Source organism: Anser brachyrhynchus, assembly GCF_964034855.1.
Source record: "Anser brachyrhynchus genome assembly, chromosome: 4".
In the NCBI taxonomy this organism is placed as follows: domain Eukaryota; kingdom Metazoa; phylum Chordata; class Aves; order Anseriformes; family Anatidae; genus Anser; species Anser brachyrhynchus.
Window position 1 is genome coordinate 56,853,201 of NC_137698.1, and position 15,871 is coordinate 56,869,071.

A 15,871-nucleotide genomic window follows, 5' to 3' on the forward strand; every position below is an offset into this window, starting at 1 on the left:
TAATATGACATCAATCATTTTTCTCCAGTTTTCTAGATTTACAGGTGCTATACTTAAATGAAAATTAAATTTCTGACAGTGAAAAAGGATATGTTTACTTGTCTTTAGAGTGTTGTTTACTATAATCTCTGTATAGAAAGGAAATGCTCAGAGGAAAAACAGACACTACATTTCCATTTTTGATCAAACGTGTGGTTGATATTTATAAGTGCCTAGGCACACTTCACATTTAATAAATGATTTATTGGATAATTTTAATGACAAATACAACTCTGCATGGTCTGCCATTCTCCAGGCAGACCATTCAGTCCAGTCAGCAGTACTCTATATTTCTGCACATTAGCTAGACAGAATTGCAGTCAATCTTTTATCTGCCTTGGGAAACGTCCAAGATGTTTCTGATTTTCTGTTGAAATACATCTTACTGGGAGGGGAGGCAGCACACCTTAAAATAACAAGGGTTGATCAAAGCATGATTGTTATCATTCTGACTCTGTAACTCTTTCCTGTAGCTTACACCTGGTCACATATGTTTGCTTAGTATTTTTTCAGAGCATCCCCACAGCAAACCATGAGGAAAGTTTGTGTGCGTATGTGTGACAGGACAATCCTGATGTTTTAGCAGACACTGAAGGACACTGGCACCAACACTCTGTTGTCAGAAAGCTGTTCAGAAGCAGCTCTTGAGTTGCTTTCCATATTGATTTGGCTTATATTTCATTTTGCATCATAGCTACATATTCATTGTTGTCAAGTATACTTCTGAACAAAATTTGTTGAAATATCCTTGTTTATTTAAATTGTGCTTTGTAAAGTAATGCTAAAATCACATATGAGTTATGTTTTGAAATATGCTTTCAAAAAATACAGAAACAGTTTTAATAACTTTTGGTCCTGTCTACATAGATGTATATTCCCTATGTAGTTTATAACAGGCCTAGGAATAAACCTGAAGTATTTTTTTTCTTTTGTTTCAACAGCTGAATGCAGTGTGTGATGTGATCAGCTGTCTATTACAGCAAAGGTAGGCGTTCCATGCAGACAAAGAGAAGAGACTTGGAGAAAACCCATACAGTAAATTCTCTGACAAAATGGAATTGTTAACCGTAAGAATAAATCTTTGCAATGTGATCATCCTTGCAATGTGATCATATGCTATGGATCATTGCTTCTACTAACAACAGAAAGAATCTAAAGTTTTAAGAGCTTTATTTCTCTGAATTACAGGCATCTGAGGTCAGAAGCTAGAGACACTGAGTTTCATTCAAGCTTTAATTCAACCTGAATTCAGTTTGTTCAAAATTAAGATCAGATTCTGTCTACAGGCTTTTCAAATTATGCAGTGTAACACTGAAGAGCCATCAAAAAGATGGAAGGATGTCTATGTCATTGCTTTAAAACAAAGGTCCTTGAACTACTGTCCTTAAACTGTGGACTGTTGGTTTTGCTCCTGAGTAACGTAGCTAGGTTTCTTTTTACCCTTTGTTACAGATCGTAATACTTTCTTTTCTGACCTATGGATAGTAGAAGAAAGGAAAAGGGAAAGAGAAAAGGAAAGGGAAAGGAAAGGGGAAAAGGAAAAGAAAGAAAAGCAGTGATTATTTTGGAAATTTCAGTCTTACACTTGCAGTCCTACAGAACACCATCAATTCTTGGCTTATCACCTTACCTTGGATAGGAAGAAAAATTAGGGAAAAAAAGCCAAGTTGCTATGGGAAAATGGGATAGGAAAAGTGAAGGTAGCATGGAAAATAGTAGTTTTAGTAGTTTCTCTTTTCATTCCTGGCTGCAGATATTTAGCATTCTGCCCATACTTTCAGTCTTTTATCCTGCCTACCTCTTGTTTCTTGTTTTGCTGGCGTTCAGCCTTACTTTGGCTGTGCTGATAAGAGGCAGCTGGCTCAAAGACTCATTTGCATCTTTCTCTAGCTCTGCAGTAACTCAATGTGGTAGGCAACAGCCACGGATTTTGGAAATGTATGTATGTCAAACTCAGGATAAGTTAAGATCCTGAAGAAAAGGCAAAGAAGGCGAGAGCAAATAGTAATTAGGTGGAAACCAAAGACAGAGGGTGCTAAAGAGAACAATGCTTCTGAAAATCTGGGGGGTACAAAGACTCTTCTTCATAACTTCAGAGGAGGAGAATTACTCTCTGCAAAGATCTTCCACAGAATGGGTGATCAGACATGGTGAAGGAAAAGGGATTTATTTGGAAAGGATTCTTAGGTGGTGTTTTCTTATATTTGTTATGTTCCTTAATTAGTATTCATGAAAGCAATGATAAGTTGATGCTCTCATTTTTCAGCTTATATTTGTATTTAACATATAAACAGCAAATCCACTAAACATATGCATACTGAGGGAGGAAAAAGGAATATCTTAACATGTCTAGCAATTTGCAGTATTTTTTAATCTGCAGTCTAGTGTATTTGTCCTTTTAATTTTATTTGTTTTTTAAATATATATATATATATATATGCCCACATTAATGCTTTTTCTATCTTTTGGATTTATGGCTTGTCCCTTATAGTATACTTTAGAGAAATAATTCCAGGGATGTTATTTCAACTCTGAAATGCGTAGAATCTACTAAAGAGCATCAATTCCAGAAGCTAATATTTCAATAATGAATAAAATACAGCCATATTTTTCATGTTTTTAATATCTTTTTCCTTTCATGGGAAATCTTGACTATCAAATGCCTGAATTGGAATATTTTTCTCTGAATATTCATTATGAATTCACTTAGCAAGCCATTGTATGAGTTAGAAGCATTCTGATTCCCAAATGATTGTCAGTGTCCTCTAGTTTTGGCTACTGATGCTTGTGTTAAGAATAAGAGGGCAGGAACGTATTTAAGCAGATACTGAAATTAATCCCTTTGGTGTGATTAAGAATAAGCCTTATATTTAGCATGTTAAAATAGTGTAAGAACATAACAATTGCTCTTACGGATCATATCAAATGGTCCATCAAGTTCAGTGACAGGGATAGATAATGTTTAGGGAAGGCACACAAATATGGCCAATATCTGATACTCATTTTCCTCATACTTCTCCACTGTGATAGGATTAATAAATCTAACTGTTCACCTCAGCATCTCATTTGCAAGCCTATCATTTATGAATTTGTCTAATCCCTTTTTGAGGCTGCTGATACCATCTACCGCCCTGTAGAAATACAGTCTAGAATATTTCTGGCCACAGTGTGAAAAAGTATATTCTTTCATCTGTTTAAAACTGATCTCCTTCTTGTCTCAGTTTGGTGTTCCTAAGTTTTAGGGTTAGGGAATTAGGTGAACAAGTCCTGTGTTCAATTCACCCACTCCATTAGTAAATTTGAAACCATGTTCTTGTATCATTTTTTCCCTCTGAGAAATGAACAATACCCTTTTTTATTTTTAAAATGTCTCCATTTAAGGAGGTGAGATGCCCTTCATCATGTTAGTTACCCTCTTTGTGCTTATTCTATCTCCAGGATAGCCTTTGTGAGATACAGGGAGCACTTTTACATGTACAACTACAAAAACAAACAAAAGGACAAATCTTTCCAAAGGTATTAATGTTTCTACCTTTCTCAGGAGGAGAAAACCAAACAAAACAAAACAAAGAAAAAAAACAACATAAACGAACAAATGATATTTACTACTCATTGTACTTAAAGCTCAAATTTGACAGCACTGAATGAGATTTGAGGAAGAGAAAATAATAGAACAGGAATCAAGTTCTTAATTTACCATTAAGCCACAGAAGTGTAATTATGTAGTTATTAAAATTGCACATAAGAATTCTTTTTCCTGGGTAGGCAAAATATGATTACTTGCACGAGAAGTAAAGATGCAGACTTTGTGGCTGATCTTAATACTTCATTCTACTGTGATAACTGGCAGTTATTTTGCCACAGAAAATTCTGCGATCAGAAACTATCACACAGTGACAGAAAGAGTGCCTTGCACTCCACTGCAGAGTAATAGTTCAGAAAGAGTGTAAATTGCCAGGATATCAAGAAAGATTTTTAGAGCTAAGAAAGACCATTCTCCTCGGAGACAGAGGCCAGTGATTCTGAGGCTCCAATATCTCTAAATGATAAAAGTCAGAAAAGGCTTATACACTGCTCAAAGTGGTGTTTGCCATTATGGTACCATCATGAGAAAGTCTTTGACATCCTAGCCCTCCACCCACCCTACCCCCCAAAGGAAAGCTTCTGATATTTTAAAATGAAAATCTGGCAGTTAATTTCTGGCATGAGTAAGATATGGCCTGTTCACATAACTGCATGCGATTTTATTTGTGCAGTCAGTGTGAGACAAGACAAATTATTTCACTCATAATTAAGAGTGCCTTAATTATGTCCAAAAAAAGCCCACCACTACCACCACCAAAACAAAACCAAACCAAAACAAGCCTTCGACTTTCCCTGGTCAAATATTAGAAGAAGGAAGAGAAAAAGGGAGTTTGGTATTTCAGAAGGCTTTGCTTTTTTTTTTTTTTTTTTTTTTCCTTGCAAAACTGTAACATCTTTAAAGTATTTTGAAAAGTATAGTGTAATAACATATAGAGATTTTCTTTTCCTTAAAAAAAAGTAGTAATGGCCTTGTCAGGTGGGCAGATGCTTCCTGTATCTTCTCCAGACTTCATTATTCGTCAGGAAATCTTCATGAATTGACAACTATTTCCTAGTGACTGAAATTTTCAGCAAGACTTCTACATAATAGTGACTCTCTTGTGGTACATTGATGCACAGTGTGTTCCTTGCTACATATCTTTAGCCTGTATGCTAAGAATGCTGAGTCTGTTGCAGGGTGATGAAGATATTTGATCTTGTTATTTGTCAGGTAGCATTGTTACAAAACTGGCCAGCTTTCTGAATGCATTTTAGCTATTTCAACTCTGAGACACAGGTATGGCTCTTTTGTTTTAGGAAGCCTCTTGTGCGTCATCAGGTTTTCTTGTCTTCTATGTACACTTCATAAGCTTTTTGACATATTTTTTTTTTTTGTAATCTGAAACAGAAGCTTGACTGTTTGCCATCCTCATCAATATTAGTAGTATAGGTTATGATTTTATCCTGTACTGAAGAAAAGATGACATAGGTGCCTTTCTTGCTATTTTTTGCCTCCTTAGATCTTACAATCTGCTGACGAGTCAATTCTGACATAGGAGGCTAATAGGCAAGGTGTGAATTGCTGGTCCACCTCACAAAAGCCTAAGGTAAACCACTTTCAAGGCTATGCAGATATTTGTGATTTGCAGTTCCGGTCTTAAAAGTGCTCGGTTAGTTTTATGTCCTTGGTAGAAAAGGTATCAACTTCCAAAGTGAAGTGAAGTAGACAGGGGAAATAAAGAACTGCTCCTCAGATATGATATCCTTCATGTAAAGATGTTCAAAACAATTTTTAAAAAGTAATGGTAAAGTTCATGGTAATTTTTAATACATTAAAAATGGGTGCATCGGAGATGCAGTGCACCTGGTTGTTAACAGCCAGTGAATACTTGGTACAAAGTATCTCTGGATTTAAACACTCTTAAAGACAGACAGGGCTCATGCTCATATTTGTCACACATTGACAACATGATGGCACAGTTCCTATTACTGTAATTTATTACAGATCTGTAGAAACATCGTATCTTTGCAGCAGAGATAAGGTCTCTGAATGTCTCTGTGTTCCTGTTCTATTTTTTTTCATTATCCTTTAAATATACATTTTTCACAATTTTAAATTCTACTTGGTGACCTGTAACCTCATCTCTTTTCAAGGGCACTTCAATTTAAGAGCAGCAGTAACAGCAACAGGAATAGCAGAAGTAGCAGCAGCAGGGATTCTGCCTGTATAGCTATGAGAAGTATTTCAGTAATGAAAGGGATAATTGTGGCTCCCTGCCTCTGCTGTAATTGAAAATCTAGTATAGTGCCTTTTCCATTTAACTTTATTGCTTGAGTTCAAATCATTGTAGAGGAGGGAAAGCAACACTAGAATAATGTCTCTAATGTTGCTTTCTTGTCCATTCACCAGTTTGAAGTCTAACATTAAAGTTAAAGGGAAGAGCAATTAGATATATTCAATTATTGCAGAGGAAAAGAACTATAATTATAAATTTCAGTAATGGAAAAGTATTGCTTACAATGCTTACCAAATATTTACCTACTAGTTCTGGCTACCGGATTATCTCCAATGAGATGGAAAACAAGTAAAATTAATACAATAGTCCAAGTAATTTATGCTGAATTACAATGCAAAACTTTTTCATTATTGTAATTGCAATAACATGAAACAAAATGGCTAAAGCTGTTTCATCAACTGACAGAGCAAAACCTTAAATCTGCAAAGTGCTAAATATTTTCACTTCCTCTGGTGTTAATTGTTAATGAGGGTATGTAGTATATTGTGCAGTACTCTTCTTTAGTAAAAACTAGTCTTAGAGAACATGTTTTTCAAATGTTCTTTCTGGTAACCTGATAACTGAGTTTCTACAACAGTATATACATCAATAGAAACACAATAGGTTTAATAATTCTATATGCATTGAAATACACGTTCATTATTTACAATCACTTGTATCACTGTGGAAAAAAAGAACAATTCTGAGAATAGCTACTAATTATGCATTTCAACAGTGTATTTACTCTCTTCTCAGGAACCATTGAACCACAACACCCAGTATTCCACTCATCGAAGTGGCCTCAATTGGCTTCTGTTTTCAAAGTAAAACTAGTATGGATATTCTGTACTGATGAGCCCATAAATTTCAATTTTGTACTTATTTATTGTATATGCCCAGTACTTATTTTGATATATTTCAGGTAAAATTAATGGACCTACTAAGGACCTTACCTTTTTGAAAATTAGATGAAAATTTGACTTTGTATTTAATGCATTGGAATGGAGAGAGAGACTCAATATTTTGCAGCAGCAAGGAAAGAATCTCCAAGGACATGAAATAAAAAGGAGTAGTCCATTCATCACTCATCGTCTTCTGCCTTAATGAAAAATGACAAAGCCCTCTATATTTTTTATGTTTGTATTTTTTATTAGCTACTTGCTAAGGGAAACAATTTTTAATAGGTGGATATCTCTAGTATGTCTAAAAAGATGGTGGCTTTAAGCTGGACTTTCCATTCTATATCAGTTTAATGTTTTTTGAAGTTTCCATACATGTCTAGTTCATATCCTGTGAAGAGTCAGTCATCCTGTGCCAGAGTTAAGAAGTGTCATGGAAATACATACATGAAGACAAAATTGCTGAACAAATTAAGCTATCAATGTCATGTATGATGGAGATGTTTATGACTCAGCTAAAATAGTGAGAATTCCATTTTTACTTAGTCATTAGCTAGAGGTGTAGATTTATTTCAGGTGTAAACAGAACAGGGGAATGGGCAATATTAACAAACAACTGTATGAGAAACTGATCAAACTGATCTGCATTATGTGAGTGTTTCGACAAAGCATTTACTTGTACTGATTCTTCAAGAGACCTCTAAAATGTATCCTTCTCACATCCTATATGCTGCAGTTATGTTAACCTCCTGATTGGATTTCAGATTTAAAAATCAAAACAATGGTTGGACTATACATTTAAGTGAAGCGACAAAAATAAGGAAAAAATGAGAAAAGGTAAATGAGATGTTTCAACATAAATGGTTTTAAAAAAATACCAGAAAGGAAATGTTCTTCCAGATGTAGCTGCTGAACAGATGAAAAGCTAATGAGGTTAATAGAACTACAAAGAAATTAAAGTAGTACTATGGCAAAAGTTATGTGCTCTTACTTCTTTTAAACTTATGATAGAAAGAACAAATATTTTCTTTATGGGTTCTTGATATGATACTGATACCTATTTCAAAGCCACTTGTATTTACTAGACTTCTAAAGACAACAGGAAAAAAATTACCCACTTTATTCCAAAATTTATAATTAAATAACTAGTTCTAAAGTTCTAAATATTTCAGGAATTATCAACTGATTGAAACTACTTGATAAAATAAATATTAACTCACCATGACGCATTACCAGCTTTTCAGTAATCCAGTGAGTTTGAATGGTGATGCTTAGCATTTTAGTTGGCTGTTACTTAACCTGTAGCAAAAATGTTTCATATTCTTAGAAGTCACTTTGCATCCATTCACAGCTTTCTACAAATGGTTCCAGTTAAATAATCCGGTTCTACTTGTATTATACTCTGATGTGGATCAGTTGCTGAAAGCATTCACGGGTCACTACTTAATATCAAAGGCAGTGGCACCTGTCTCGGAGCAACGACTTTGTAACATTACTCAGCAGAGCACACAGAGTTTCAAATTATTGAACAAATATGCATAGCTGACCCCTAGTCAAGACTTTTTGCTAATGGTCTGTGATGGTGAAAGAAATATGCTCATACTTGCATTTTATGTATACATAATTGTTTCTGTTGAGATAAGGATGATAGGAAAGTGACATTGAAATCCTGTTTATTTCTGTCCTACAGAACCGGTGCTCTGATGATAAAAATGGGATGAGATTTTTGACATACCTTATCATTTCTGACCTAAACATCCTAGAAGCCTAGATTATTGAATTTTACAAGCAGTTTTACTGCTGAAAGATCTTACGGTAAGTAACTCTTTTACGTTTTTTTCTGGGCAGGCCAAAGAAAAAAATTTCCATTACCATCAGAAGGCGCCGTCCTGACAGTTGAAAGCAAAATATGAAGTTCACTAGCTTTATTTGTTGATTTAGCTCCAGCACAATAAATACAAATGAGAAGGATTTCTGTTTCCTGCACACTATATTTTGTTCAAGTAACATCTAGAGACTCTAAGTGATTTGTCCAATTGTATGACTAACTGGAATCTATAAAATTAAAACTGAGAGGTTTTACATTAAGCTATGTGTAAGGTAGACGAGTGAGCACTTTTCCCCCCAGCAGGCAAATCAGAAACTTTTTTACCACCATCGTAAATGTCATAGCTATTTTTAATTGCAAAGAATTAATATTCTCATTTCTTGATAATACTCTGTTAAAGTTGTGTATTTAAAAAGAAAAAAGTGTGATGAAATTGTATGCAATGCAGGCTGAAATTTGAACAAAATGTACTAATTATCAGTAAAGAATATGTTGAGAGAGTGAAGAAACTATGGCATTTACACCTCATAAAAAATCATGCATTTCATGGATGTGGATCAATGAAGGGGAACAGTTTTCTAGGACAAACTGGAGAGAGTGGAATTGAGTTTGAGATTATAATTCTGTGCACATTCTGCATATGGGATCAAGGCTGGATTGGACACATCCACACACTATTCTTATTCCAAGATCTGAGCTAAATCACTATTTTAAATTATTTTCATCTATCACTTTAACTTCTGGACATGCAGTTTCAGGCTTGGTGGGAGTAGCACAGTTAAAATGCACATAATAGTAGGTTTACATCCCTTTTTTTCCTGTAGAATATGGAGGTCAAAAATGTTGTTGTTTATGCTGAATGGATGCTTACAAAGTTGTGCTTTTCCTAATGGAACAGCTTTTAGAGCTGAGATTATTTCAGCTTCCTAGCATTCTGAGATGCATCAGTACATGTTATATTCTTCACAGCAGGATATTTTGATTGTGTACTATAAAGTGTTCTGCAAATACATAGGTATAAAAAATTGTAATTTTTCATGTGTAAGGAATCAGAAATTTAATTAAAGAATATTGTTACTGTAAAACACAACAATATTGTATCTGGGGGAAAAAAACAATTAAAAAAATCTGAGAATTATGACATTGCAAATGACTGTATTAATTCAAAATAAAATCATTCTTATAAATTCTTATAACTAAAAGCTAGTATTGCTTGATCAGGCAACTCATATATACTGTATATCATGAATAAAATTAAAATTTTATTTTCACAGACCTACAATGGCAGGGGATTTTTCTTCTCTTGGTATAATCAGGGTGAACATTAGGGATACTTTACCTTCTTTCAGTTCATAAGGATTATATCTTCAGCTATGTGAGGTGATGCAGCATATGCTGGATCTATGGTACAGTGTTTGCCCGTAAGTAATAGTAGTCCCAGGGGCGGGTAATTCTGCTAGGTATTCTCTGAGGTGATTAATTGTTACTCCTTATTTCAGTAAGTGACTAATTTACAGTGTCAGAGATTTACTGCTTGCTGTTTGGCATGTGACAAAGTGATTCCAAACTGTACTCTCGGAGTTACTTCAACTGCAGCAAGGCTGGAGTAATTGCAATGTTGTGTTAGTGGAATTTCAATGGAAGCTGTAAAGATAAACCCAGAGAAGTGCAGAGGGCTCTTTGTTCTGCTGTGTATATGCTGCTGCTGCCATACTGAGTAGTGTATCTGTAAAGCAATTGATAAATTGAATATAAAGCTTTAACCTTTTTTTTTTTTTTAATTAATATTCAGTATTTACTTTGGAACATAGAATTTTACATATCTTTTCAACTTCTGTTAAAGCACAGGCTATCAGAAAAATGTTATAACGGACTATTTCTGGTAAAAATTGGAAGGAAAATCTAGGACCCACAGTTGCTACTCACAGCTTTTGAAGCTGAGATTGGAACAGAATGTTAGTGTAAGATATGAGAGAGATATTTCCTATTGCCAGCCATATGTTCAGCTTTTTCCATTATGATAATAAACGATTATTGAAAAAGCTTCTACACACTAAATACTAACCCTCAGCTTTTGTGTTTAATTACATTAGTAAAGTCTTTCACCCAATACACAGTAGCTCAGACTGATCATATACCTAATTTTGTGTTGTACAACCCTGGCTTGTTCTTTTAATCAGTACTTGAGGAAGATACATAATATGACATTTTCCTTGTTAGTACATTCAACTTTTTTTTTTTTCTGTAACCATGAAGGGCAGAATTTTTTGTTTAAAGGATGTATTGCAGAAAAAATGTGTATATGAGAATCAACGTCATATAAACATTTTGTTCATACTTTCAGTTAAAACAGACATCACTATGAAGAAAACAAAACAGAAATATAAACATTGATCTAAATACTATAAGATTTGGGATAGAATCAGCAGACCAAGAAACTCAGTATTTTTCTTTGGAAATTTCTTTCGTAAATTTGGTGTGTTCCTAAATCTTGTAAGACAAGCAAGAAACAGGTGCATCCAAAAAGTGGGAGAACATAGTTTTGACCAGTAGAAGTATCTATAAGAGATTTTTCCTCAAAGTTAAATTCTACATTTAAACACCTATGAATTTTGTGCACAACCATCTCTGAACATATTCAATATCTCTATTTGGAAGTAAAATAGATAATGCTCAAACAACCAAGTCTGAAACTAATCCTAAGCTATGGTACTGAAGTAATGTCTCTGACAATGAACTTCCAGTTTTAATGCCTCAACAGACTGCTTTACTGAACTCTGTAATAAATCAACCAACGTTGTATAAGGATCAGATTAAGAATTTGCATACTGGTAAAAGGTTGAGCAAATCTCTATGTTGGTTACTATTTTTAATTTGCATCTTTAATGACTTGTAGCATCACCAGAACTGCTGGTTTGATATTCCAGTATTTGATGACATAGAACTTGAGTTTACTTTTGATCTACTTGCAGTCATCTCGTTTGTGAAGAAAATATTGAAGCATATGACTTTAGAATTCAAAAGTAATATAGATTTCCTGCTTATTCCAAACAAATTTACACACAGACAGGACGTTTCCATGGACCAATCTCATACAAGAAGAAGGTTATCTCTAATCAGAACATTAGAATTTAGTTAATTATAAATTTGTAAGCTTAAGGACTAATGGCAAGATTTCATGATGACATACTAAAATTCTAGGCTGGCCAGATAATGTTTGCCTTTGCAACCAGAAAGTGCTGAAAATATTATGTATTACTTTTTATAACTCAAACACTGATTTGCAATTCACCATTGATAATGATTATGTACAAAAGAGATGCTTTTGTTTACTTCCGCTGTATAAATGTAAGTAGAACCTTTGAATGCAGGGCCGGTGCTTTCCAATGAAAATCCTGGTAAAGATCAATGCAAAAACTTAATGGGAAAATGCCTTTTAACATGATTCTTCTAAAATCACTATAGACCAGAGAGAATAATGTGCTTATGGAAATATGACTATTAGCAGATGTAGAGCTTTGATGAGGAATACGAGCAAACAAGAACAACAAACTGGTGTGAAGAACAAAAGGTGCTGTCTTAAATTACTGATTCAGCTTTACCAGGACATTTTTAGTTCCATAGTTTGAACTTAGAACTTTTATTCCCTGCCAATTAATTTTTCATTTTCTGATTTTCCTTTACGTTCTTTATGGTCCTTCCATAGAATCATAGAATGGCTCGGGTCGAAGGGAACTTAAAGATCATCTAACTCCAACCCCCCTGCCATAGACAAGGATGAAACCTACTATTTATTTTTTTTTTTTAAGTAGCGGTGTTAGACAGAAATGGCATCATGAAAAACTACATGAAAGCTAGTAGAAAAGTAAAAGAGAATACTGAAAGATCTTGTGAAAATGTATGGCAGTGTGCAAGTGCTGATAAATTGGTGTCAGTATGATTTCCAGAACCCTCACAATCTTCAGAGTTGTGTAAAGGGAGCAACATCTAGTTGACATTCAGTTATTAAAGGGACTATAACCGAGACTATAACCCACCAAAGCTATAAAGCCATGACAAGAACAGATGTTGTCCTATAATATACCTAGCCTACCTGTAGTAGACATAGGGGAATATCAGTGTGAGCAGAAACAACATTTTAGACCCAATGTGAGACAAGAAATATCATATCTTCAAAAAAGATTGTGAAATTTATTCAGAGGATTGGCTTTGATGCCCTGTGAGGTAGTTTTTTGTCCTATTTCAAATGTCGTTCTGTACAACAATATATTACAATAGCTGTAGCTACAGTATATGTCTGAGTCAGGGCCCAGTGGAGGAATTTCAGTTGCTATTATATTCATATACAGCATGTTAGCTGACCTAATGCCATTCTTGAAAAATTTACCTCTAACATGAATACTCAAAAAATAAGCTGCATAAATAAAATATGGACCACATGGTTTTAGTGACATAGTGACAAACATTTAAATTAAAAACTTTACAGCTCTGACCTTTAGTCTGTTTGTTCATATGTATTCCCTATTGAAGAAGGTATCAAAATAGAAAATGTTACCTTTAGTTCCAGATTAAATCTTTAATAATAGACTTCATATTTGCTGTGTACTGAGGAACTTTCATCACAGAACCTCAAAATATTTTGCAAATTTAATTTTATTTCATAGCGTCCCTTTGAGAGTGGTCACAGCTTCTAAGAAAGTAAATATTATAAAGATAAAAACTAACATAGCATTTAAGATGTATATATGGTTGTCTTGGTTCTGAATTATTTATAGAAATTTTCTAACAAATTGTTATTACCTTTTAGACTTGTAATATCAATACTCTGTATGAATACTTAGATGGAAAAAAATTGTACCTAGGGAAAATAATAAAAATAATAAAAGCTTTCACAAGTCTCTCATAGAGGTTTATTATTCAAATCTATTTATTTATTTTCTAAAATTCTGGACACCTGTCTCTGATTATTTCTATGTTTTAGCCAGGTTTAAATAAAATCATAACAAGTAGACTTAGAAATTGTATGAATTGAGCTTGTTGATGATTAGTACAGAACAACCTTTCCTGCCTTTGATTAAATACATTTTTTTCTCTGGTTTTTATAAGAATCTTGGAATCATTTATGTTCAAGCATCTTTTCTATTATTTGGTTAGTAAGATTATTTTTCTCTTTGTTATAATGAATAATGTCATTTTTGCAGTTCTTTTAGTTCAGGGACTGATGATTGTACATTATTTTACATTTCCTAGTATTTTTCTCCTTGGTATTCAAACTGTCAGTATGGAACAGTATAATTTTGTGAGACTTACTTGCTGTTTACATTATCACTGAGCTATAGTGGCTTCATTATGCACCTTGGTGTCTTAATTTGTAAGCAATTTAATGTCAAGCTAACCCTTTCGTATATCACTAAACTATCTAGATTTCACTGTAAAGGCTGAAATTCTTTCTTAGGAAGACACTTTAATCTACAGTCACTAAAGAAACTGGTGCAGTCTGTGGACTGACTCACCCCTATAGGATGGGAGGAATTATTCTCTGGAGTAGTCTATTTTATTAATATCTCTCTTTAATATCTTTATCGATGATCTGGATGAGGGCATCCAGTGCACCCTCAGTAAGTTTGCAGATGACACCAAGCTAAGTGCGTGTGTCGATCTGCTCGAGGGCAGGAAGGCTCTGCAGGAGGATCTGGATAGGCTGGAGCGATGGGCTGAGGTCAACTGTATGAAGTTCAACAAGGCCAAGTGCCGGGTCCTGCACCTGGGCTGCAACAACCCCAAGCAGAGCTACAGGCTGGGAGATGAGTGCCTGGAAAGCTGCCTGGCCGAGAAGGACCTGGGAGTATTGGTTGATAGTCGGCTGAATATGAGCCAGCAGTGTGCCCAGGTGGCCAAGAAGGCCAACAGCATCCTGGCCTGTATAAGAAGCAGTGTGGCCAGCAGGTCTAGGGAAGTGATTGTGCCCCTGTACTCGGCTCTGGTGAGGCCGCACCTCGAGTACTGCGTTCAGTTTTGGGCCCCTCGCTACAGGAAGGACGTGGACGTGCTCGAGTGAGTCCAGAGAAGGGCGACCAAGCTGGTGAGGGGTCTGGAGAACAAGTCTTACGAGGAGCGGCTGAGGGAGCTGGGCTTGTTCAGCCTGGAGAAGAGGAGGCTCAGGGGCGACCTTATCGCTCTCTACAGTTACCTTAAAGGAGGCTGTAGAGAGGTGGGGGTTGGTCTGTTCTCCTACGTGCCTGGTGACAGGACGAGGGAGAATGGGCGAAAGTTGCGACAGGGGAGTTTTAGGTTGGATGTTAGGAAGTACTTCTTTACCGAAAGGGTTATTAAGCATTGGAACGGGCTGCCCAGGGAGGTGGTGGAGTCACCATCCCTGGAGGTCTTTAAAAGACGTTTAGATGTAGAGCTTAGCGATATGGTTTAGTGGAGTACTTAGTGTTAGGTCGAAGGTTGGACTCGATGATCTTGAGGTCTCTTCCAACCTAGAAATCTGTGATACTGTGATACTGTGATTATCTACAAAGGGATCTAGACAAATAACATATCCACTGCTTTTCTTTTTCTTGAATATATTTCAAGATGATCTTAGATACCTTCCCATTTAAATCAGCTTATGCATATATATATATATATATATATTTATGTGAGGCACTGGATAATCATCAGGAAAAAACAGCCAGCAAAACAAATTAGAGGAAGCTTTTGTTCTGTTTATCTGGTGTCACTCTGCTGCATAGTCAAAGTTAAACAAACACTAAAATACTATTAAGAGACTAACAACTGATTTCAATGTGACTGTGATGAAACTTCAAAATGGGTAAAAAAAATAAAGAACATAAACTGAAGCATGTACTCTTCATTACCTGTGAGAAATGTGCATGTTGCAGCATAAAACAGAATGTCAACACTGTATCAGCTGTTCTGTGTGTGAAAAGAATACAGCAGAGTTTTATGCATATTCCCTGTTTGTTTAACACATTTCTTTCTCTTGGTACTATTTGTACAATATTAGAACTGGTGGTTGTGATTGCTACTTTTTTTTGCCTTCTGGGAGTGGCTAGGTGTTTTGACCTTAGAACACGTAGAAATTACAAAGTTTTACCTTCAGCATCCTCTGAGGACTCAAATGTTGCAGCACCATGAAATGAAGCTGCCAGGAATTCAGATTTATTAAGCCTGTTATAATGTGTAGAGTGGGTAAGCTAATATTTTAGAGTGTTGTGTTTATAAAACTGATCTCAGTGTCCATGTTATTAAAACCA

The 15,871-nt window shown here is 35.2% G+C and overlaps 1 protein-coding gene across 1 annotated transcript in view; it reads left to right on the top strand.

Annotated features, from left to right (window-relative positions):
- The window catches only part of LOC308193833 (uncharacterized protein), a 568,958-nt gene that overhangs the window by 285,964 nt on the left and 267,123 nt on the right, over positions 1–15,871 (top strand). Inside the window, exons 11-13 of the mRNA XM_080588912.1 lie at positions 981–1,024; positions 5,124–5,210; positions 8,469–8,593. Coding sequence (XP_080445038.1) covers positions 981–997 — 17 coding nt within the window. The 3' untranslated portion in view covers positions 998–1,024; positions 5,124–5,210; positions 8,469–8,593. The remainder of the gene's footprint in view (positions 1–980; positions 1,025–5,123; positions 5,211–8,468; positions 8,594–15,871) is intronic.